Source organism: Manis javanica, chromosome 15 (assembly GCF_040802235.1).
Source record: "Manis javanica isolate MJ-LG chromosome 15, MJ_LKY, whole genome shotgun sequence".
Taxonomy (NCBI): Eukaryota; Metazoa; Chordata; class Mammalia; order Pholidota; family Manidae; genus Manis; species Manis javanica.
In genome coordinates, this window is record NC_133170.1 from 82,629,252 (window position 1) to 82,650,612 (window position 21,361).

The window sequence follows — 21,361 nt, forward strand, 5'->3', positions numbered from 1 at the left end:
TTTCCGGCACGCCCCTTCGCCGAGACGTTGCTTCCTATCCCTCCCTCGCGAGAGCAGCGCGCGAAAAAACACACCGTTGCTATGGCAGCCGTCTGGGCGCCAGGCTAGGATTTGCAGGTGATCCCAGGAGCGGCCGGCGCGCTCCGGCGCAGTTCCAGGAGCGGACCAGACCCAGGGACTGAGGCTGTTACGCCCGGAGACTGGTGAGACGGTCTACAGCCCTCGCCTGCCGCCCCCCGCAAGCACCCCGCAGCCCTGGCCCCTTCTAAATTTACTGCACAGGCCAGTTCCTCGCTCCCCTTCGACCCCGCCTTCCAAGGCTCCCGCTCCCTCCCACTGGTGTCGCTCTTGGGAGAGCCCCCTCCCCTCGGGCTTCCCACCCCCAAACCTCGCCTCCCTACCCCCGCGTCGGTCTTCTGCTTCAGACCACCTCCTTCAGGCCTCCAATCCTACTTAGTCCGAAGCCCTAATTCCCAAAAGGTCCCTTTTCCCTTGGACCTGCCTTCTCGAGGTTGGCCCCTGCCTTCCAGAGTCCCGCCTTCATTCCCCAAGGTCCGTCCAAACCGGAGCTTTCTTAGGCGCCACCCCTCACGCCCGCAGGTGTGTCCTGGCCCGCCGCTTACTGCTACTTTGCGAGGTACACCTGGAAGCCCGCCTTTTTCGCTTCCACTCCTGAGACCTCTTCCCGGCCCCCTCTCCCCTCCCTCCCGACTCCGGAAGGCGGGCGGGCGGGTGTGAGCCCGTGCCTGAACTTCAGTTTCGTCCTTTGAGAAATGGGGGAGTGATAGGAAAGAGATTCCCTCCCTGTCTTGCTCACACACACACACCCCATAGCTGGTTTTTGTCATTGTTTTTATTATTAATGTAGAATAATGTTAGCTGGGACTTACTGAACACTTACTCTGTGTCAAACCATCTGCGTTACACTGTGTATGTCCTATAGCAATTTGTTTACAGATGAAGACAGTAAAGGTCCGAGTTGGTGGAGTGGGGCTCTAAATCCAGACCATCCTTACCCCTCTCCTAGTGCAGTTACTTCATGCCTCGTCTTCACTGGACCCTTCAGTGCGCGCAAGGATCCAGGCGATTGGCAATCCTGAGTTACAAACTGACAAATGACTATAGATGGGTTTAAACTTTCCAAAAAAGTTTTTATGCTGGTGGCCCTGAGTCTCAGCGGGCGCCATGGCAAAATCTTTACCAGATGAATAGGGTCCTAGGGCTCAGAGAGGGAAAGGGCTTGAACGTTGAACGGGAGTGGAGAAAAACCTCCTTCCCCTCTCTGTGAGTCACTAATCCACCTTGAACTCGAGGGACTCCTGAGCAGTTAGGTGCTTCTCCTACCGCAGGGTGGTGGTGACTCAATTAGTGCCACCACCCATGTGACCTCAGGAAGAGTGCAGGGCTGGCAGCCTCAGGCTGAGAGTTCCACTGGAGACCCAGGAATTACAGAGAGCCCGAATCAAATGCTCCTTCACCTGACATACACCTGTGTGGTTCTCAGACCATGTTTATATTTGCAAATCTCCAATATTCAGGAAAAAAATAACTGAAGCTAACCTTGGATATTTTTCAAAGTTGTATTTTCCTCTTGTAAATTCTTGATGCTTTGGCATTTGTTGCTGCTTATCAGAACTGGAATATAACAGGAGTTGCTATTGCAAATGGCTCCAGATAGCAATTGTAGTTTTTAAGGGTGAACAGGTCCGTGTTTCTTGGTGTATTCACAAGCAACCTCCCAAGTCCAGGCGCTGTACCACCTGAATACACCTCCTCCCAGGGTGGGAATCCTTGCTTGTTTTACTTCCTTCCTCCCTTTCCAGGAAGGAAACCCAGAATGTTTCAGGCTTTTTTTCTGTTTGTTTCTGCCTCATTCCTTGGGGACAAACCCTCATGGGTAGCCCTATCTCCAGAGAGGCAGTCACCAAGGCAATCTGTGTGTGCAAGATGTAGGCCTGTGTGTTTGTGTGTGTATGTGAAATGTTGTGGGGTGGATACTCACGGACCTGTGGGTAGAACTGACCGAGTTGACACACCGAAGACTTGCCACCTGCAGAGCCCAGCAGACAGAGGTGGTGGTTTCCAGCAGACATATTTCCAGCTATAGACCCAGCTCTGTCCCTGTTCTTGGCACAGTGCCGTGCATGAGGTAGGTACTCAGGGACTGTGTGCTGAATGCACACACAGGATCTGACCCCTACACCTGTGCTGCCCAGTACAGTAGCCACTTGTCCGTGTGGTGGTGCATTTGAAAATGTGGATGGTCCACATGGACATATGTGAAATAGACACTAGATTTTGAGACTTAATGCAAAAAAAGACTGTAAAAAAATCTCCATAATAATTTTATATTGTTTTCATTTTGAAGTTTTGGTATTTTGGCATATTAGGTAAAATGAAATTTTTTTAAAAAATTAATTTACCTCTTTTTACTTTTTTAAATGTGGCTAGTAGAAAATTTAAAATCCTATATGTAGCTTGCATTATATTTCTTTTGGACAGTACTGTTCTGGAAGCAGGATGGCCTGAAGCCAGAGCAGAGATATTGGACTCAAGATTCCCAGCACCTTAAATGACCTTGGGCTAACCTCTTAACATTCCACAGCCTGCTCCCTCCCCTGTATAGATCGAGAAGTGGTACACAGTAGGTCCTGTAGTCATAGGTAGCACTGTTGGAGCATGTCCTCTGCACTCACACTCAAGGCAGGAGACCCCTCTTGCCCTTACCCTCACCCCATTACTCCAGCCTGGGATACTCCGCCCCCACCCCAGCCCCCATCTTCTGTGACCCCTCCTCCCTGCCCCCAGGAAGCCTCCCTGAGTGCCCACTCACACTTACCTTCATCTATTCCCAGAAACCGAAGAGAGGAAGCCGGGCACCTGGGACCCTCTGACCTTGAGTCCCAGCGCCCACAGGCCAGTCCCCCTAGCCCACAGGGCAGACACCTGTGTGGAGGTGAGGATAAGGACTGGTCCTCTGGGAGGCTGGAGAGGCTGGCTCAGCCCTGGGAACCACCCCTGGGTGCCTCTGAGCTTCCCAGCTGGCCCTCAGGTCCCTCGGCTCAGGTGGCCAAGTCACACAGCAATGAACTCAAAAGACAGTCCATGTGCTCACAGGGAGACAGACTGCCAACCACAAATAATTATTCAAAGAAGGAAATAGCGCCAGTGTGAAGTGTGCTGGGAGGGAAAAGAACAGGATGCTCTGACGATGTGTGACGGTGGACCTCACCTGGCCTGGGGACCCGAGGGAGGGGTCCTACCTAGAGGAAGTGTGGAAAGGAGGTGTGTTCTGTGTGGTGAGACACCAAGGTGGGACCAGACCACGCAGGGCCAGAGCCCAGGAAGTGTTCCAGTTTTTATGCTGTAGAAAGCCATTCAAGGGCGTTAAGAAGGGGCTAAGTTGCCTTTTTTAAAGCATCTCTCTGGCTGCCTTATATAACAGACAAGGTGGTGCTGGGCAGAAGGAAGGGAGTGACCCCCTCAAGGAGACTGTGGCAGTAGTCTGGGAGGTGGGGGGCGCGCAGTGGTGTCGTGGACAGAAGTGGTGGTTTTTCCATGTGGTTTGGATATAGTTTTGCTAACACTCTCTGCTTGGACATGGGGGTGCCATTTTTGGAGATGAGGGAGGTTGGGGGGTGGAAATAGGTTGACAAAGAGTTTTCCCCACCAGGCCTGGACTTGCTGGGGGCTAGAGAGGCCATGGCCTCAGCACTGCCCAAGCAGCCCCTGCAGTGCAGGGTGGGGCTGGGGTGCACGGAAGCGCTTTCTGCTGCTGAGGACTCCACAAAGGACGGGGCATACCTGCTGCGGGGCACTCAGGGACCAGGACTCAGCCCCCAGAGGGCTGCCCAACTCTGAACAAAGTGCCGGCTCCAACACCAGCTGCCAAAGCACGAACCCCTGAGGCACGCAGTGAGCCACCGGACGGGCCGAGTCAAGAGCCAAAGCTGGCTCATCCAATCCATGGTCTTCAAGTGTCCATGGACTCTGGACGTTTTGTGGGGGCTGCAGGGGAAAGGGAGAAGTATAGAAGGCGGCAGCAGCCGTGGGCAAGGACAGTCTTTGCTATTGTTACTGCTGATAACAGTAATCACCATAATAATAATTATATTGCTTGAAAACTTTCACTGGTGCCTCGCCCTGAACAAGGCACATGTTCTATGGTTCAGGGAGGGAAGGACTCGGCACATTCTCATTCGTAGCTATTTCCACGCAGCACTTAGCAAGGCCTGGCCCACACAGGCCCTGAGAGGGACTTGTGGAATGATGGAATCGGCAGCATGGGCACGGGATGGGGTGGATGAGAGGGAGGCTGGTGAGGTCACCCACAACCAGTCCTGAAGGGTCTGGTGACTTGGGGCCGGGGAAGACTTCTCCCCAGCGTCTAGGTCAGACTTTCAGCCCAGGAGTAACGGAGCAGCTTGGAGTTTTAGGAAGGTTTCCCCGGCAGTGGCCACACAGCTCTCACTGACGAGGATCCTCTCTGCTTATCCCAGGAGCCGCGAGGATGGCGCACCTGCTGGGCAGCCAGGCCTGCATGGACAGCCTGCGCAAGGACCTCACTGACCTGCAGGGCGCCATCGTGGATGTGTTCTCCCGTGCCAGGCCTGTGCGCTTCCCCTCCTGGAAGTTCCCTGACCGCGTGGCCTGTGACCTGGACATGGTGGCCCTGCTGGAGCACTATGACCATGTGCCAGATGACCCCGAGTTCACGCAATTGTCCCATGCTGTTCTGCTGGAGCTCGTCATCGACAGGTGAGGGTCCTGACCAAACCCAGGGATCTTGGGATGCTGGCACATGCCCCTTAAACCAGTAGCAGCCGCAGGATCCCCATCCAGCAGTGGTGCCAAAATCGGCAACAACAGTTACCTGTAACTTGACCGAGTACCTGTCAGACACAGTCGGCTCAGGCCAGCACAGTGATCTCACCTGGTGTCATGCTGCATCGCTTGCTATAGTGTTGCAGACTGTGCACCCTCAGGAAGTCCTGGCCACCCAGTGGGTCTCTGCCACACCAGAGCTCCGCCAGCTGCCTCCTCAAGGTTTCTGTATGTCAGGACACCACAGCCACTGCCCAGAGCGTCCATCCCAGACTCTTTTTCCTGGCTCTTGTGGGCTCTGTCACAGGGTCAGGTACAGGAAGTGTCTTTCCAAATCCTGGTCCTGCTGGGAAAGGCCAAAGGACTCCCCCAGAGTCCCACTTCTACGCCACCATTAAAGTTAATCTGGTTGTCAGCTTTCTACTTCACGCAGACTGTGAACCCAGGCTCCCTGTACCTCCCCAAACCTTGCACTAATGAAGTCACTGGGGCCTGACAGGCAGGGACTCCAGCAATTTGGAGATTCCTGCCTGGGGACAAAAGCCAGGGTACCACTGAAAGGCCTGGAGGAGCCCTCGGTGTGCAAGCACCATTTGGAACCTGTGAGGGGCTGAATGTAAGCACAGAACACCTTCCTTCCTCCGTGGTTTTGCATATGCTGTGTCCACCCCTTCCTGCTGTGGCCGAGTCAAGGCCCAGTTTACCCATCCCCCTTGTGTGAAGCTGTGATGACCTGCCTCCCTAGCCCCCACTGACCCCTCTATCAAGGCCATGCTCTGTCCTCTTCCAGACACGTCCCTACCTCACCGTGCTGCTGAGCACTGTGACCAGCACAGTTGTTCCCCTTCACAGAGGGCACCTTGGCCAAGACAGGGGCAGGGCCTAGAGGCAGCTGGCACCTCCTCCCCCAGGCCCTCTCTGCCCAAGGCCGCAGTGGATTGGGGATGACCCTCCTGCATCTGCAACAAGATAAGGTCATTCTTCTGTCTGCTGTGTTTTGTAAAAAAGAGCTTGGTGTCCATGCAAATCAAACTTTCCCTTCCAACATTCCTTTTCCTTAAAATGAGCCCCTGACTCTAATTTTGAACTCCAAGGTTAGGACGGAAACCTAGCTCTTCTCACGCCATGTCTCTGTTGTCACAGAAGCAGCTCACACTGCAGGAGAAGCCCTGACTAGACTCAGGGTACCGCAGGGCGCCCCTGCCCTGCATGCTCACCCGGAGGCCCTGAGCAGCCTTCTTCCCGCTCGGAGTCCCAGCTCCGTCCTCCGTAAGGCAGAGGCTCTGAGCCACGGGAGGTGAGGCAGCCGCTCACCCGGCACTTGGCAAGCACTCAGGATACAACCGAGGCAAAGCCCGGCCCCAAGGCACCCCAGTCCAGCGGGGAACAGCCAGGCAGAAATTCTGCCTCTTGGAAGATATGGAAGAGGCCCCCGAGCTCAGCCCTCCAGGAGGGCTACCTGGAGAAAGCGGCTCCTGGGTTTGAAACTGACCCCGCAGAACATATTCTAAGCTACTCTAAGTCCCTGATGCTGGGGCCAGTTTCCCAGAGCCAGAGGCTGCTGGGTATGTGGTAGGGCACATCGGCCCCCGGCTCCACCCTAGCTGGCCCTGCCGTCTCTGCCTGCAGGCTCCTGCTACTGCTTCAGAGCTGCGCGAGCTACTTGGAGAACCTTGGTTCAGAGCAGACTGTGCCCCCCACCCGCACTGTGGGGCCCTGCATGTCTGTGGGGCTCACGGTGCGGTGCTTCTGGAATAGCCTGCTGAGCCTGGACCTGCTCCACCGGCAGGCGGACCCCCAGGTGGGTTGGTCCCCCTCGCGCCAGTCCACCCTGCCCTCGCTTCGGCTTCCTAGCATACCACGTGTGTGCTGCCTCCTTTCCTGGCTTCTCACTGCCCAAAGGAGACAGTAGTAACTCTGGAGCTTCCAAATCCAGGCCCATGCAGTGTCTCAGTTAGCAAATCAGGTCTCAGGGGCACAGCTGGGCCACCTGGCTCTGCTGTTTATACTATGGGACTTTGGGAAGGTCCTGAACAGCTGTGGCTGTCACTGTTACATTTCCGGTACTATTCCTGTGTCTGCATCAAGCCAGTGGGGAGAGAGACAGCAGGGAGGGGGCCTGGGCTTTGTAAGGTGAGGCAGGAGAAGGAGAGGAGAAAGCTCTTGATCTCATTCACACTGGTGTCAGATAGTATCTGAGGGTCTGAGCATCAGGAGAGGCTGTCGCGGAACATCCCCAGGGAACTGCTCACCTACCAGGCCCGTCTCCCTCACCTGCTTTCTTTCTTTTTCTGACCACAGAAAAAGGCAAACCAAGGGGAGACCCCCACCTCCGAGCCCACAGCCAAGGGCAAGCCAGCCAGGAGCCTTAAATTTGTGACTGCCAAGTTCATCAAGCCCTCCTCCCCAATGCCAGACTTGCCCCAGACTTGCCAAGAGCTGGACAGCCTCCCCATCAGAGACTCCCTGCAGTGTCCAGTGAGGGCCACCGAGCACACCAAGAGCGTCTATTCCCAAACTGTGGAGACAGCCCTGGTGCCCTGCGATGCATGCACCAGCGTCCAGGGCAGCCTGCGAGAGGTGGGCAAGATGGTTATCCACCTGTGTCAGAGCCAGAACTTGCCCTCGTCCCTAGGCCAGTTCCAGCCTCTGGTGCAGGACAGCATGGGGTTCAGGCCACTTCCAGCTGCCACCGTAGGCCACTGGGCAGCAGAGCAGAGCAAAGACCTGACTCGCCTCAGTGAGCACGTGGGGGCCCTCACTCAGCTCATCGGGCCCCTCAGGGCCCAGCTGGAGGAGGCTGAGGGACGGAAGGATGGACTGAAGAAGCAGGTGGGCGAGCTGGAGCAGGCTTTGCAGCAGGAGCAGGGGCAGCGGCGGCAGCAAGCAGACGAGGCCGCACAGCGCCTGGCCAGGTGGGAGCGTGAGAAGCAGCAACTGCTCGCAGGTCTGTGGCCCCACGGCCGGTCCCTTAGTGCCCGGGCTCTACTACAGCCTGAGCGTGGGCTCTCCCAGAGGCACACCCTGTGACATGGCTGGAGGCACATGTAGTTGGTGTGGAAGAAACCTGGGCTGGGGAGTGAGCCAGAGATGCAGGGAAGGGAAGACAGTGCAAAAAGGGGTGCTCCTCAGGCAGATTGTACTGGGGCAAATGGGGTTTCATACCACCAGGGACACTGGAGCTGGTGGTGCAGAACAAGTGCCTAAGCTGTCCCATCAGAGGGGTGGGGGGCCCGGGCATTCGGGTGCTCACTCCTGCTGGTCCTGGGGAGTCCACCCCCTGACACCTCCAGTGAGCAGAGCGGCCTTTTTGTCATCAGTGAGAGCCATGTGGCAGAGATGCAGCTATGGCACTGGCCCTGGGCCAGGGCCTGCTGTAATGAAGCCTGAGGATTTCGGCAAGTCCCTGCCCTTTCTGAGCCTTACTGTCACCTCTGGGGCCCATAGAGGTGTGGAAGCATGGCAGCCAGCCAATAGGAAGCAGGGCAAATGGGGGCCAGGCCTTCTGAGACCTCCCCAGAGCTCCTCCCACAAACCTAGGCAGCCCCTCCACACTGTGACGGCTGCCACCACTCTGTAGGGCACACTGGGCATGATGCCACTGGCGAGGCCCAGGAGAGACTTTGAAGGGCCTCTCTCTCGGCTGTCATAGAAACAAGTGACCTCAAGACCAAGGTGGCCACCCTCGAGGGGGAGCTGAAGCAGCAACAGGAGTCCACGCAAGCCATGGGTAAGGAGCCCCATCGTGTGGCCCTACACCACATGCCCAGCGCGGCACACCACCTGGTGGGATCGCGGGATGAGCAGCCTCCATCTCTGTCCTCCGGGCTCCTGGGGCAAAGATAAAGGGACCCACAAAGGAGGGTGGGCCTGCCTGGCCACACTGTTGGGTGATGGCTGGAGCTGGGGTTCCACCTCCCACTCAGAAAGCACCTTCCATTTTCAGAGCCCCATTTGGTGGCTGAGGACACTGAAACCCAGGGATAGGCTGGGATACCTGCCCCTCAGGTCCCATTGTGGGCCAGAGGCAGTGCAAGGACTCAGAGGGGCTCAGAGGGGCTCCCCTGCCTCCCTACTTCCCACGCCTGCTCCATCCGGCAGAGGCGAAGGCCCAGCAGCTGCGAGAGGAGGCCGAGCACAGGATGGTGGCCGAGGGGCAGGTGCGGCAGCTGGAGGAGCAGGTGCAGCTGCTGGTGGGGCGGCTGGACGGGGCGAGCCAGCAGATCTGCTGGGCCAGCACAGAGCTGGACAAGGAGAAGGCTTGCGTTGACAGCATGGCCCGCCACCAGGAGGTGAGGGCAGGGGCCGTGCCAGTGTTCAGGGCACCTGCTGAGTAGGCTGCAGGGAGAGGGCCCCACTGGCAGGGGAGGGGCTTCATCTAGGTGGGATATTTGCTCCCAGCACACACTCAGATTTTCGTTTGATTATTGCCAAGGGTATTAGCCGCCCCTGAGCCAGGCCCTGGGGAACCAGTGACCCAGGAACAGATACAGCAAATGAGGCCTTGTTCTGGAGGAGCTGTCTGCTCAGCAAGGACCTTATGCCACCTTGACCCGTTTGGGGTGTGCACCCATCTCCCCTCTGACCCCTCCTCTGCACGTGTGTGCACAGCCTTCCCCCGTACACAGGCAGACACAGCACAAGGGGAAGGCCTGAAGGTTGCAGATATGGCAGCCTCCTTTTTCCCGTGTGGCCGGGCCGAGCCCTGTGGCCCTCACGGCCTCCGTGCCTGCCTATCGCGGCCCAGTCCCTGCAGGCCAAACACCGAGCCCTGCTGCAGCAGCTGGGCAGCCTGGACCAGGAGCGCGAGGAGCTGCGGGGCAGCCTGGATGAGGCCGAGGCTCGGCGGGCCCACGTGGAGGAGCAGCTGCAGAGAGCGCAGCAGCAGAGGGAGCAGGGGCAGTGCCAGCTCCTGGCCCAGCAGGTGGGAACAGGCAGCGGGAGGTGCAGGGCCCCCAAGCCAGCTGAGGGCCTGCAGGGCTGCCCCACGTCTGGGGAGTGGAGGGCCTGGGGTGTCCCCAGGGGAGCCAGGAGCCATTCCTCGGGCCAGGCCTGAGCTGCCCTCTGCCCCAGGAGGTGCTGCAGAGCCTGCAGCAGGAGAAGCAGGGCCTGGAGCAAGCAACGACAGACCTGCGGCTGACCATCGCAGAGCTGGAGCAGGAGCTTGTGGAGCGGAGCGAGCGGGAGTGGCTGCTGGTGGCCTTTCCAGACCTGCACAAGCCCGTCGAGGCCCAGATCCAAAGTAGGGCCCTGGCAGTGGTACGGCGGGCACACTGGGGCCTGGGGCAGGCAGCGGAGGGCCTGCCTGGGCAGCACACTGGAGTCTGTGATGCCCCAGCCTGCAGCAAGGGTGGCAGAGCAGGGGTGACCAGCAGTGCAGCCCTACCGAGCCTCAGGACACCCAGATGCTTCACCTATTCACTCCTCTGTGCAGATGAGGATATAAGCCCAGAGGGCGGGTGACTGCCCACAGTCACACAACTGAATCCAGACACAGGTCTGGCTGCCTCTGTAGCCTGTTTACCATGTCACATGCCAGTTCTTGCTTGACTTCCCTGTGTCTCCTGTCCTGGTTCCTACCCCCAAGTGCGTCCCACAACCACACCATGGGGCCAGCGCCAGGAGAACAGCCCCAGCTGTCCAGAGTCCTGCACGCCCATGGCACAGAAGTGCTAGGATGCATCTCAGCAGAGGACTGGACGCCAGGCAACCTGGGTCTCACCCCTCCACCCTCTAAAGCTCTGGGGGACAAATCAAGAGTTGTCAGGAGAGCCACTGACAACTGGTCACAATAAGTCCTCAGTCTGAGCGCTGTGTACCAGGCCCTTTTGTACCTTCTCAACTGCCCCACGAGGCAGCTAACAGCCCCTTTTTACAAACCAGAAAACATAACCAGAGCAAGCAGCTATTTGACGAGGTTACAGTCAGAAGGAAGCATGTATTCCCCAAACAGTGGGAAAGGACATCCTTGCTGAATTCTGGTAACTCATCCCTAAGAACCAGCTGTGTGGCTTTGGACAGCTCACTGCTTCTCTTGCCCCCCGAATACAGGCGGACTCGGGAGAAATCTCTCTTGCCTAGTTGCTACGTCTCCAGTGAGCTGTAGTTCCTACCCAGCTCTCAAATTCTACCATGCTGTGGTCACCTCCCAGCAGGTGGGGGCATGGGGATGGGTACAAGGCCACAGGAGAAAGCCGCCCCCCCCCCCGGGGCTGGTGTGCCTGCTCTCTGAGGGCCAGTCCCTTGGGGCACAGGAGGCAGACCTGGTGGGGCGAGGTGCCAGGTGGTGTGTCCCCACAGGCTCCGGCAGCGTCACAGATGACATGGAGAGGCAGGTACAGGCCAACGACATCCGCATTCGGGTCCTACAGGAGGAGAATGGAAGGCTCCAGTCGATGCTGTCCAAAATCCGGGAGGTAGCCCAGCAGGGGGGCCTTAAGGTGGGCAGCCTGGTTCCCTGACCTGAGAGGGCTGGCCTCTGGGACCTTGGAGGACCCCCACCCAGCAGAGGGCTTCAGGCCCCATGCTGGGAAGCTGGCGAGAGCCTGCCTCAAGGCGTGTGGCTTTAGGCTGCAGTATTGTGAAATATCTTCCACTTTTCAAAAAGGTGTGGGGATGTTCCAGTGCCTCCTAACTCAAAATGCCCACCTCGAGCCCACCATACATATAAGACGGCAAACCTTCCCCACTTCACTGCAGCTGAGGGAGCCCCGGAGGGCTTCTCAAACAGCCCCTCAGAGGAAGGGGCAGAGGGTATGGGCTTAGGCGCTCCCTCCCTCTCCCTGGCTATGCAACCCTCTGAACAGTGGAGAGGGGACTCCTGGGCCTTTCTGAGCTTGGCTTTCTTTGCAGCTGATCCCACAGAACCAGCTCTGGGCACCCCCCAGCAAGGGAATCCAGGGGGCAGTGTCCCCAGCTCAGGCCCAGAGAGCATCTCCAGGGTGAGTGAGGCTCTGCCGGGGCGGGGCAGGCGCGCAGGACGGTCCCCCTGGTTCACTGGGGGTCTTGCTGTCTGGTTTGCCCTCCGGGCCCTGGGCAGGCGGCATGTGCCTGGCAGCAGGACAGCCAGTGTGGGCAAGACTGTGCCGTGCCAGCCCCGGGCGTCCCCACCTCAGCAGTCTCGCAGTCCACCCAGCAAGTCCACCCTGGAGGATGTGACCCACCCGACCACTTGCGCCCAGAACCCGATCCGGGCCTTGACCAGGCTGAGAAGGAGACTGTCACCAGGCCAGGGCCTGGCTGGCCTTGCACACCAGCCCCAGGAGCGGCCCACATAGCCTGCAGTGAGGTGGGGTGGAGGGCAGGTACTGGCAACCCACCCAGTGTAATAAAGTCCAGCCATCCGCCCACAGTGACCTTGGCCTCATAGTACTGGCCGAGCCAGTAGAGTCCTTCCTTTTCCTGTGCTGGGCAGGGACCACTGAATCCCCAGCCATGTGGGACATCGGCCAACAAATGCCTGGCACCCTGTGGGTGCTCAGTAAATGGGAGCTTCCTGCCTCCCTCCTGATGGGGCACCCTGAGGGCAGGAAGAAGCTTTAGCACCGAGGCCAGGTGAAAGGCAATCCTCTGATTCCTGCAGCAACAGCCAAAGGGTAACATGGACTGTGCACCCCAACCGCCAGTGAAGAGCGGTCAGGGTAGGAAGTGTGCAGGGGAGGAGAGCAGCCACCTGAGTGGGCCTGCTGATAGCCGAGGGAAGGAGGGGGTCAGGGGGGGCTCCCAGCTCTATGCTCAGGCTGCAGGCAGAGGGCAGCCGTACCTGCCACCGCCCTGGGCCTGGATCTGGGACCTCCCACCCCGCCCTGAGGCTCGGAACCCAGGGAAGGGGACCCTGAGGATCCAGAAGCCAGCTCTCCTTTCACTGAAGAGCTCCTCGCCTTCAGGAAGTGTGAGTCACAAAGGGCTTCTCTAAGTCCAGGATGTTGGATCCCCAGGAGGCCACTGAAAGCAGGGCAGTGTCTCACGACCAGAGTGGGACAACCCAGCCAGCCCTGGCTTTCCCAGGCCTGTCCCTTGGGGCCCAGGCATTGATGCCACCAGCCACACCTGGCCCGCAGTGGTTCTCCTCATGAAGTCTCTGGCCTACCGAGTCACCTCGCCTATGCAGTACAGGTTCTAAGACCCCAGAGGACTTCTCAGGGTAGGGGCTCCCAGCTTCCTCCACTTCCCCCTGGTGGGGGGCCGACAGGTAAAGCACTTCAGTTTACAGAGAAGGGTCAGGAGGGGCTGTGTGCAGCTGAATTGGCATGGCCAGGGTCTGCCCGACTTTGTTTCTGTGGAGCCCAGGGTTCCTGAGGGAGGCTGGGAAACCCCAGCTCAGCCACTCACTTGGGGTGGGAGTGGGTAGTTCCCTGAGGCAGGAGTCCTGGGCCCAACCCAGCAGGAGGACATGACGCAGCTCAGCTCCCTCTGCACCTGTTCATTAGCTCAGAGTTCTGTGGGTCAGAACTGGGCCCTGTGTGACCAGGTTCTCTGCTCAGGGTCTTGGAAGGCCAAAATCAAAATATCTGCCAGTTGCAGTCCTTTCCAACAGCTGGGGGAAAGAATCCACTTCTGAAGTCATTCTGACTGTTGACAGAATTCCAGTTCTTGCAGCAGCTCCAGGATTGAGGTCCATTTCTTGCAGGCCGTCGTCAAGCAGGACCACTCTCAGCAATTAGTGGCGGTCTACATTCCTTGCCACAGGGCCCCCTCCGTGTTCGAGTCACTAACAGAGAATTTCCGATGCACTGATTCCCATCGTGCTTCAGTTTCTGGCTTCCTCTTCTACCAGCCAGAGAAAATGGTTTTTAATGGGCTCATGCGGTTAGGTCAAGCCTGCTCTTCCTTCCGGCGTTCAACTGTGCCGTGCGCTACAACCTGATCGCGAGAGTGTGATCCCCGGAGTGACAGCTCCAGGATTAAACTAGACATGCGCATGGGGTCTTGGGGAATCTTAGACTCCACCTGCCAGTGGCAGGAGAGCCCAAGGCAACATCCACAAACATTTTACATCTTAAGTTAAAATATATTCATGTTTATTTTAATATTAAACCCCCTCTACCCCAAACCTTCTTTAAAAAATGGATGCACCTGGGAGAGGCACCACATTTATCCTGCGGCTTCAAGTATCCTGGTCAGCGACCTGTAGCCCTGCTGAGCACAGGCCTGGATGGCTTCTAAGGCCTCTGGGCCCAGCCAGGCCCGGGAATGGAGCCCAGCTGGACAGGCAGTAGGACCCACAGCTCTTAGTGTCCGAGGACCTAGGGAAGCAAGCAGTGGAGGGGCCTCTGGGTGGAACACCGCAATGTCGACTGAGATGCGTCCTGCGAGATGCTCAGGCCAGGGGACCTCCAAGGCCAGACAGCTTCTCCCCCAGCCCCCCTCCCCCCCAATAAATAAGCACAAAACCTGGCCACTGCAGCCTCAGCCTCCAGGAATGCCCTGACAGAAGAGGGCACAGCCACACTGCCCCTTGCCCTCCTTCCCCGGGGCCCTGCCCAGGGTCCTGGGAGCTGCCTATGAGGAGAGCAGAGACAGACACCCAGGGATGGCAGAGAAGGGCCCCAGAGTGGCTTCCCTTCTTTGACCGGCAGGTCCAGGCACTGCATCCTTGGCCCGGGGGCTCAGCGGCCCCTCCTTCCCAGTGTGGATGTGGTGGGGCACTTTGCCCCTCAGCAGGGGAGGACCCTGTCTTTCTCCCGCCCACAGGGCCTTCTGTCCTGTCCATCCTGCTCTCCTGTTCCAGGAGAGGGGTCCCTTCCCACTGCAGAGACCCAGCTGGGGCAGCTAGTCATCTGAGTAGTGGTTCCCTGCAGGGCAGGTGGAAAAAGAACAGGGAAGAGATGTCAGGCCGGGACCAGGCATTGCCAGCCAAGGGCCCCACTCTTGGTGCTCACCCAGGACGTTGAATTTGCACAGTGGACACGTCTGCTGGAGCATCAGCCAGGGGTCCACGCAGTCCCGGTGAAACTCATGCTTACAAGGCAGCACCCGGAGCCACTGCAGGGTGTGCAGGAGGGGCTCAAGCCACACGATAGGCCTCCCAGTGAGGGTGTCTGGCCCTCACCTGAGCCAGACCATCCCCTGTGGTCAGCCATCCCCATTCTGCCTTCCTGGTTATGTTGGGGGCTGGCAGAAGGGCCTGGTCAGGGGGTTCTGAGGCTTCTTGCAGGCAGGGTAGGGGACATCATCACAGGTCAACTGAAGGCTGGCTTCCGCCCAGGCCACTAACCTGCTTGTTGCAGAAGTAGTCCAAACACACGGCGCAGGTCTCAGCCCCAGGTTCCGGGGGGCCCTGCGCTGCCCTGCCCAGACGGCAGCGCCGGGTCTTGAGAGACGCCAGTCTCTGCACCACACGGCGCTTGAGCAGGTCCACCTGTGGGGAGAGGGCAGGCACGGTTCACCAGGCCCAAGAGCTGCAGGCACCAGGGCCTCCCCGGCGGGCTCCCACCTGGCCTCCGGGCTCCTGTTGGCTCTGCCTCGATGCCTGCCGCTGGGCCTGCACCACAAGGCCTGTGCACAGGAGCATGGCCACCAGTAGAATGGCATTCCACAGCTGCTGCAGGGGTTTCTGGAGAGTGGAGCAGGGTATCAGGGATGCTGGGGCCACCCTGCACTCTTTCCCCAGTAAATCTACCCCATGCCCGAGGCAGGTGAGGTCCATCGGCCCTGTGTTCCTGCAGGCTCCTGGCTTCCTCTTCTGAAGCCTCTGTCCCTCCCACCTGCGTCTCCCTGGGCCTGCCCCAGCTCTTTGCTCTGCCCTGCACAGCTCCCTGTCCAGCTGCTGAGGGGTCTACCATCCCTCCTAGGCAGCAAACTCATGTTTTTGCAATCATGGAAGCTTCTATGTGGGAGCCTCACAGATGCCCCAGCCCAGGACCCTGTCACCTTCCCACCCCCGCCCCTACCCCACACCTCTGGTCTGCTTTCTCAGAGTCACCACCCACCCACTGTCCCGGCTGAGCATCCACATGCTGTCTGAGGGCACCAGACCCGTTGCTTTGTTCTCCTGGGGGTCTCGCAGGCCCCTCCTTTACTGCTCGTTGGCTCCCCTGCTGCAACCTCACCTGCCCATTTGCCCCAACAGCCGCGGGGAATCTCACCTGCAGACCTGGTCATGCAGCACACCTGCTTGACACCCTCCCTCCAATGCCTCCAACCCCCATCCCCCACCCTAAGGAGAAAACCCAAATCCTCTCAGCCCCCAGCCCCTGATGCCACTCCCTGTGTCCTCTGGGCATCTCGTGCTCCTGCTCCCTCCGCCTGGGCCTTTCCACACAGTCTCCCATTTCAGGAACTCTCTTCTTCCTTGCCCGCTCCTTTGGTTAATGCCTTCGGATGCCTCTTGCTCTGGAGAGCTCCCTGAGCACCAAGGCTGGGCACTGCCCCATGCCTTCCCCTGTGCAGCCCACCCACTCTTAACTGCGTGTTTCCTTGCTGCTGCCCTGGGTGGTCCTTGGGCCCCCGCTGGCAGGAGGAACCATGTCTGACCAGCCTTCAGCCTTTGAGAGGCCCCAGGGGACCTCAGTGACCTTGCCGTAACTCCCATCATACGTGTTGCGGCAGCTGGGCTTTGACTACCAAAGAGCTGCTCAGGAAATGAAGGGGCAGGTAAGCAAAGCCCAGCCCGCCCACCCACACAGGCGCCCAGTACCACATGCTCTGGGCGAGTGTGACGACTAATAAACGCATTTGTTTAGAAGCTTTCTGCCATCACGTTCTTCCCCAGCCAGTGCTGAAGTTCAGCTATGATCATGTGCGGGAAAAGGGCCAAAATATTCTTCAGCGTTACAGGAGGCCGCCGCCGAAGACGAAGTCGGCCGCGACTAGTATCCCAAGCTGTTGCTCTTGCTCAAGGCAGAGGCACTCGGGCCCATTACTGAGAGGTGGGGGTGTCAGTGAGCCCCCGCTTCCCGCTCCGTCCCACCCTCTCCCACAGGGCTCTGTGCCCATGTGCCCTGGGGAATGGGATGGTGGCACCTGCTCCAGGAAGCTCTCCCCAAGCTGCCAGGCTGCGCTCAGATGCCTTCGCTACACCCTAAAGAGTGTTGGCTCAGCACTCACCCCAGCAGAGTGACAGCATCTCTGGCCTATCTCCTCCGCAGACGGGGTCCATGAGCCCAGGGCTGGAGCTGCCTGCCTTTGTGCCCCATGCCATGCAGAGTCAGGCTGACACAGGGCAGGACTGAGTGGCCATTACAATGTAAGCTCTCCAGGGCAGAACCTGGAGCTCTGCTTTGGGGCAGCCAGAGCGCTGGTGGGCCAAGAGCACGGCTGGCCTAGAGGCCCACTGGAGGCCAGAGACGCAGCCTCCCTTGGCTCAGCGCATCTTGGGGATCCCTAGGTGAGGGGGGGGCAGGGGCAGGTTTGTCCATCAAAGTAGCAAGGATGAGATACGACTTTCCTGATGGGTGCTGCAGCTCTGGACTCCCAGACTGGAGGGACAGTGATGGGCCCGGGGGTCAGGGCTGAGAGCTGGCCTCAGCCGCCCTGCAGACACCTCGGCTGCCATGGCCACCCAACATCTGCAGAAGCCCACCCGCCCAGCAATACTGCTGTCCAGCTTCGCCCAACCACTAACCTGCAGGCTGCATACATTCCGCCTCCAGCCTCTGCAAGCTCTCTTCCCGCCTGCTCCTCTCCTACCTGCAGCCTCTCATTTAGCAGCTCCTCACCAAACAGCAGCTTTTCCCAGAAGTCAGTGTGGGCTGCCCTCCAGGGGGACATAGCCCAAGCGTCGGTGCCTGCCCCCTCCTCAGAGCTGTTTCAGTTAGGGCTGCTCAAGCAGGAATCGGCACCTGCCGTCTCAGCTGCCAAGGTACCCTGTGCGGAAGAGTTCCTCTTCCCTGCCTGTCTTTGAGTCTTTCAGCATGTAGCTCAGGTCTTCAGCCCTTCGGTACCCTCCACAGCCCTTGTCATCGAGCCCCAAGTGTCCTAGGATCTCAGAGTTATCTGGTGACCACTAATTTATTCAAGCACTTTTTAATAAAGTCATTCCAAGTAGCAGCACCTGCCCAATTTGTTCAGCACCCACCACGAACTTTACTTTCACAATCCCCTGCCAGTCCCACGGCTGTGTACTGTTCTTGTTTATAAATGAAGAACAGGAGACCAGAGAGGTTAAACACTTGGCCTGAGATCACTCAGCTAAGGTTTCAAGTCTGCCAGACTTGAAGCTGACTTGCCCAGCCCGTGTCCCCTGACATCTGCTAGAGGCTACACACCAGGATGCCGGGCCATGCCTGCCCTGCACAGAGTAGGGGCTTGAGGAGTACTTGTGGAGAGAATACCTTTGAACCCTCTTGATGTCAAGCATCAGGGAATCCAGAGGCAAAGCCCAGCCCCAGCCTCCAGGAGAGAAAGTCATGCTCCCCAACACTGACACAGGATGGGCTGTCCTAAGAGCCTCTGAAGGGCCTGATAAAGTACAGCTGTGACTTAGAAGACGGACAGAGACAGTGAGACCCAGAGGCCCTCCCCTCTAAACTCACTTTCAAAAAGCCTCCTTTGGAAAGGGGCTCCTTTCTTAGAAAGAGCCTCCTTCAGTGAGCTGAAGGAGACTTTCCAAAGAAGGCAGGATAGCTGTGAGGGCTCTGGCTAGACTGGGACATAGGCAGACAGGGAAAAAGAGTGTCCATGCCTGCAGTCAAGCATGGAGTGGCCTAGTGGCAGAAGGCCAGGATATGTGTACCAGTAAATGGCACAGGATGACAGGTATAAGGAAGACTAGGGGGGGAAAAAGTCAGTGATCAGGAGAGCTGGAAAGCCAGGCTACGGAGTCTGAACTTTATTCTGCAGACAATGGGGAGCCAAAGAAGTCTTCTGAGTAGGAGAATGACAGAGCGGCAGCCAACATTGATTGTGCACAACCCCGGGTCAGGCACTGCAGAGCCCTGGAAGGTGGAAGAGGCGCTCCTTGCCGCTAAGGCACGAGAGGTTACAGGACCTGAGACGAGGCACATGTGCGGCCCTACCCGAGCCGCCTCTCGCCCGGCACCCACCTGCTCCTGGGCCCGACTGCCTCCCAGGCACACCAAGTCCTGCCATCCTCCGTAGCCATCCTTGGAGAGGCCACAGGTGGTCCACAGGGTCAGCTTCCACTCGATGTTGGCTGACAGGGACTCTCCACTGGTGATCTCAGCCATGGCCTGGGTCCTCCTGGGAGGGAAGGCCACAGAGGGGCCAGACGGAAGAGCTCTTGGGAAGCCAGGCCCCACCAGCCTTGTGGGAAAAGGGTACCCCAAATATCACCCCACACCTCTTATGCTTTGGACCCGGCCTTTCCTGGCTATTGCTTCTTCCAGTTCCCATACCAGCCAGGCCAGGGAGGCCTGCAAGCCTGAGGACGAGTGTGTCCATCAGGAAACCGGCTTCCTCCTTGCTGGAGCCAGTCTCCTCTGCCCACAGAGCTGCCTCTTCGCTCCAGGCCCTGGCACTTCCTTCCTCTTCCCTTACCCATTTTTCAGAACAGGAGACTACAGTCTTAAGGCTAACAGGAAAGGCCCTGGTCCCAAGACCCCTGAGCCCACGGCAGAGCCAGGGACCCCTCAACACCCAGCCCAGTCCTATGGAGCCCAGATCCCTCACTCACTGCAGCAATGCCTCCAACAGCTTGGTGACGTTGGAAGAATAATGGAGGACAATCACCGGCCTGAGCAGAAGTTGCGATATGTCTAGCTGTAGGGGGACAGAGAAGTCAGCTGGCCTTGGGCCCCCGTTCCCTGGCTTTCACACCCCTACAGCTTGAGCTGGTTTACCTCTCGCACCACGTTGTGGTTCAGGATGAGGAGAAGCAGGGCAGAGGCTCCCAGGAAGAGTGCCCTCCGCATCTGCAGGAAGACAGAGGCAGATGCCAACATACATACCTGCCCACACACCTGTCTCACCACCTGCAGCCACAGCTGTTCTTAGCTCTTGGCTCTGCAGTGAGCATTTCCTGCACTGAGCATTTCCTGTGGACAGACTGGTTATAAGCTCCTGAGAGTCAAGGGCAAGAACCCTTATTCCTCCTGCCTTTCCCCCAGATGGTCTGCGGGACCCATACAATGCTGTGCCCTCCCTAGTCCTAGGCAGGGTAGGCCTGCCCACCAACTCCCAGCAGGAACTTCCCACTGGATACTCTGAGAGCCTGGCGGAGTTTCCTGACTCTCTCTGGCCTCTCTCACCTCCCTGCTTCCACACCGTACTGCCTCAGTTCTTCAAACTGAGGTCCACGGCCTCACCCAGGCCCAGAGCTTCTCCAGAAGCTCCTCAGGGCCCACCTGGCAGTCTGGCTTGAGCAGATGCCTTGAAATGCCTTCCTCCAGCCCCCAGCCCCCGGTATACCCACTGCACCTGCTGGACCAGGGCCCTGGGATAGGCCTGCGGACCGCTGCCTTGACTCTCCGGGTGGGACTGGGCCGCCTGCTCCTTGCCCACATACGCCACCGCGATCCAGCCTTCTCCCGGCACCTCCTGCTCAGCATCCACCATGTCCATCTGTGGGGCGAGGAGCCACGGGCAGAGGGAGGGGCGGGAGGAACGGGGCTCCAGCACACGAGGGTGCAAGGCCAGGATTTGAAACGAGTTGGGAGGGGAGGGCCTCTGGGTCTCAGGCTTTGGAAGCCGGAACGCTGGGGATCCAGTCAGCCTGGGGGGGGGAGGCGGTGGGCTGCCGGGGTTTGGTCCAGGACGAAGGCCGGATCTGGATTCGGGGTCTATGCGAGGCCGGGGGCCAGACAGATCGGCGGAGCTCACCAGCAGCAGGCGGCCGCCAAGCGGGGGCGCCGAGTCGGCCTCGGGGCCGATCCTGACTCCCTCCAGGACCAGAGCGTCCTGCCGCGGCAGCCTCACGTCCACCCGCACGGCGCGGGCCCCGCCCCGCCCCGCCCCGGCCACAGGCTCGCCGCCGTCCGCCGCGGCCCCGGGCCCCGCCAGGCCCAGCCAGAGCGGCAGCAGGGCCAGCAGGGCCAGCAGTGGCGGCGGCGGCAGCGGCGGCGGGGGCGGCGGCAGCAGCAGCGGCAGCCGCGCCCTCAGCGCGGGGCGAGCGGCGGGGCCCATGGCTGGACCCGGTGAGCAGACGAGAAAGAGGCACCGGGGTCCTGGGCGTGGGGGGCGCGGCGGACACGGAGGAAACCGGGGAAGCGAAGCCGCGGCCGGACAGGGCGGGGCGCCGGAGGGGCGGGGCCGTAGGCGGACGGGGCGGGGCACCGGGAAGGTGGGTGGACTCTCGGCGGCTCCCGCGCCCAGCCTGGGCCGCGCGCGCCCCCTGGTGGCGGCTGAGAACACGGGCGCCGGCAGCCCAGGCTGCGGTGCAGAGGTGGGAAATCAGAAAGGAGGCGCTCACAGCTGGCGGCGTGGTCAGACGGCAGACTGGGGAGACGGAGGGAGATAGTTAAAAGATAGCTGGCGACTGCACGATCAGGACCGCAGAAGGGCAGGAACGAGGGACGTCTGGGGCCCGACGGTCACACGGGGTGGCCTGGGCCACGTCTCACAACTGTCTTTCTTGGGCCACCATTTCTCCACCAGACCAAACCCCAGGAGACAGAGAAACAGAAATTGGCGTGGAAGG

At 59.2% G+C, this 21,361-nt stretch overlaps 2 protein-coding genes across 20 annotated transcripts; one reads left to right on the forward strand and one right to left on the reverse strand.

Annotated features, from left to right (window-relative positions):
* The first annotated feature begins 46 nt into the window (after positions 1–46).
* Positions 47–13,589, forward strand: CCDC157 (coiled-coil domain containing 157). 16 transcript variants are annotated; one of them, XR_012125648.1, is made up of 12 exons: positions 2,477–2,956; positions 4,500–4,758; positions 6,454–6,625; positions 7,126–7,771; positions 8,477–8,554; positions 8,926–9,116; positions 9,572–9,748; positions 9,898–10,066; positions 10,876–10,979; positions 11,125–11,240; positions 11,677–11,765; positions 11,864–11,910. XR_012125648.1 is itself a non-coding variant. In XM_073222999.1 (11 exons), exons 2-11 carry the CDS (start codon positions 4,511–4,513, stop codon positions 12,099–12,101), a joined length of 2,397 nt encoding a protein of 798 aa, XP_073079100.1. In that variant the 5' UTR covers positions 47–203; positions 4,500–4,510; the 3' UTR covers positions 12,102–12,176. The 16 variants fall into 16 exon arrangements, 14 of the variants coding, with proteins under 14 accessions (XP_073079100.1, XP_073079098.1, XP_073079096.1 ...); XR_012125647.1 differs by having other exon boundaries at positions 2,483–2,956; positions 11,125–11,264; positions 11,864–11,912; XM_073222999.1 differs by lacking the exon at positions 2,477–2,956 and adding an exon at positions 47–203 and having other exon boundaries at positions 10,876–11,264; positions 11,864–12,176.
* Positions 11,066–20,964, reverse strand: RNF215 (ring finger protein 215). Of its 4 annotated transcripts, none has more exons than XM_036993469.2 (10): positions 20,545–20,963; positions 20,143–20,286; positions 19,566–19,637; positions 19,400–19,485; positions 18,810–18,966; positions 15,260–15,379; positions 15,041–15,184; positions 14,706–14,808; positions 13,900–14,069; positions 11,066–11,189 (listed from the first exon to the last, which is right to left on the reverse strand). In XM_036993469.2, the coding sequence occupies exons 1-9, from the start codon at positions 20,845–20,847 to the stop codon at positions 13,918–13,920; spliced, it is 1,281 nt and encodes a 426-aa protein (XP_036849364.2). In that variant the 5' UTR covers positions 20,848–20,963; the 3' UTR covers positions 11,066–11,189; positions 13,900–13,917. The 4 variants fall into 4 exon arrangements, with proteins under 4 accessions (XP_036849364.2, XP_036849365.2, XP_036849363.2 ...); XM_036993470.2 differs by lacking the exon at positions 11,066–11,189 and adding an exon at positions 13,560–13,686 and having other exon boundaries at positions 20,545–20,964; XM_036993468.2 differs by lacking the exon at positions 11,066–11,189 and having other exon boundaries at positions 13,823–14,069.
* Between the last annotated feature and the right edge of the window lie 397 nt (positions 20,965–21,361).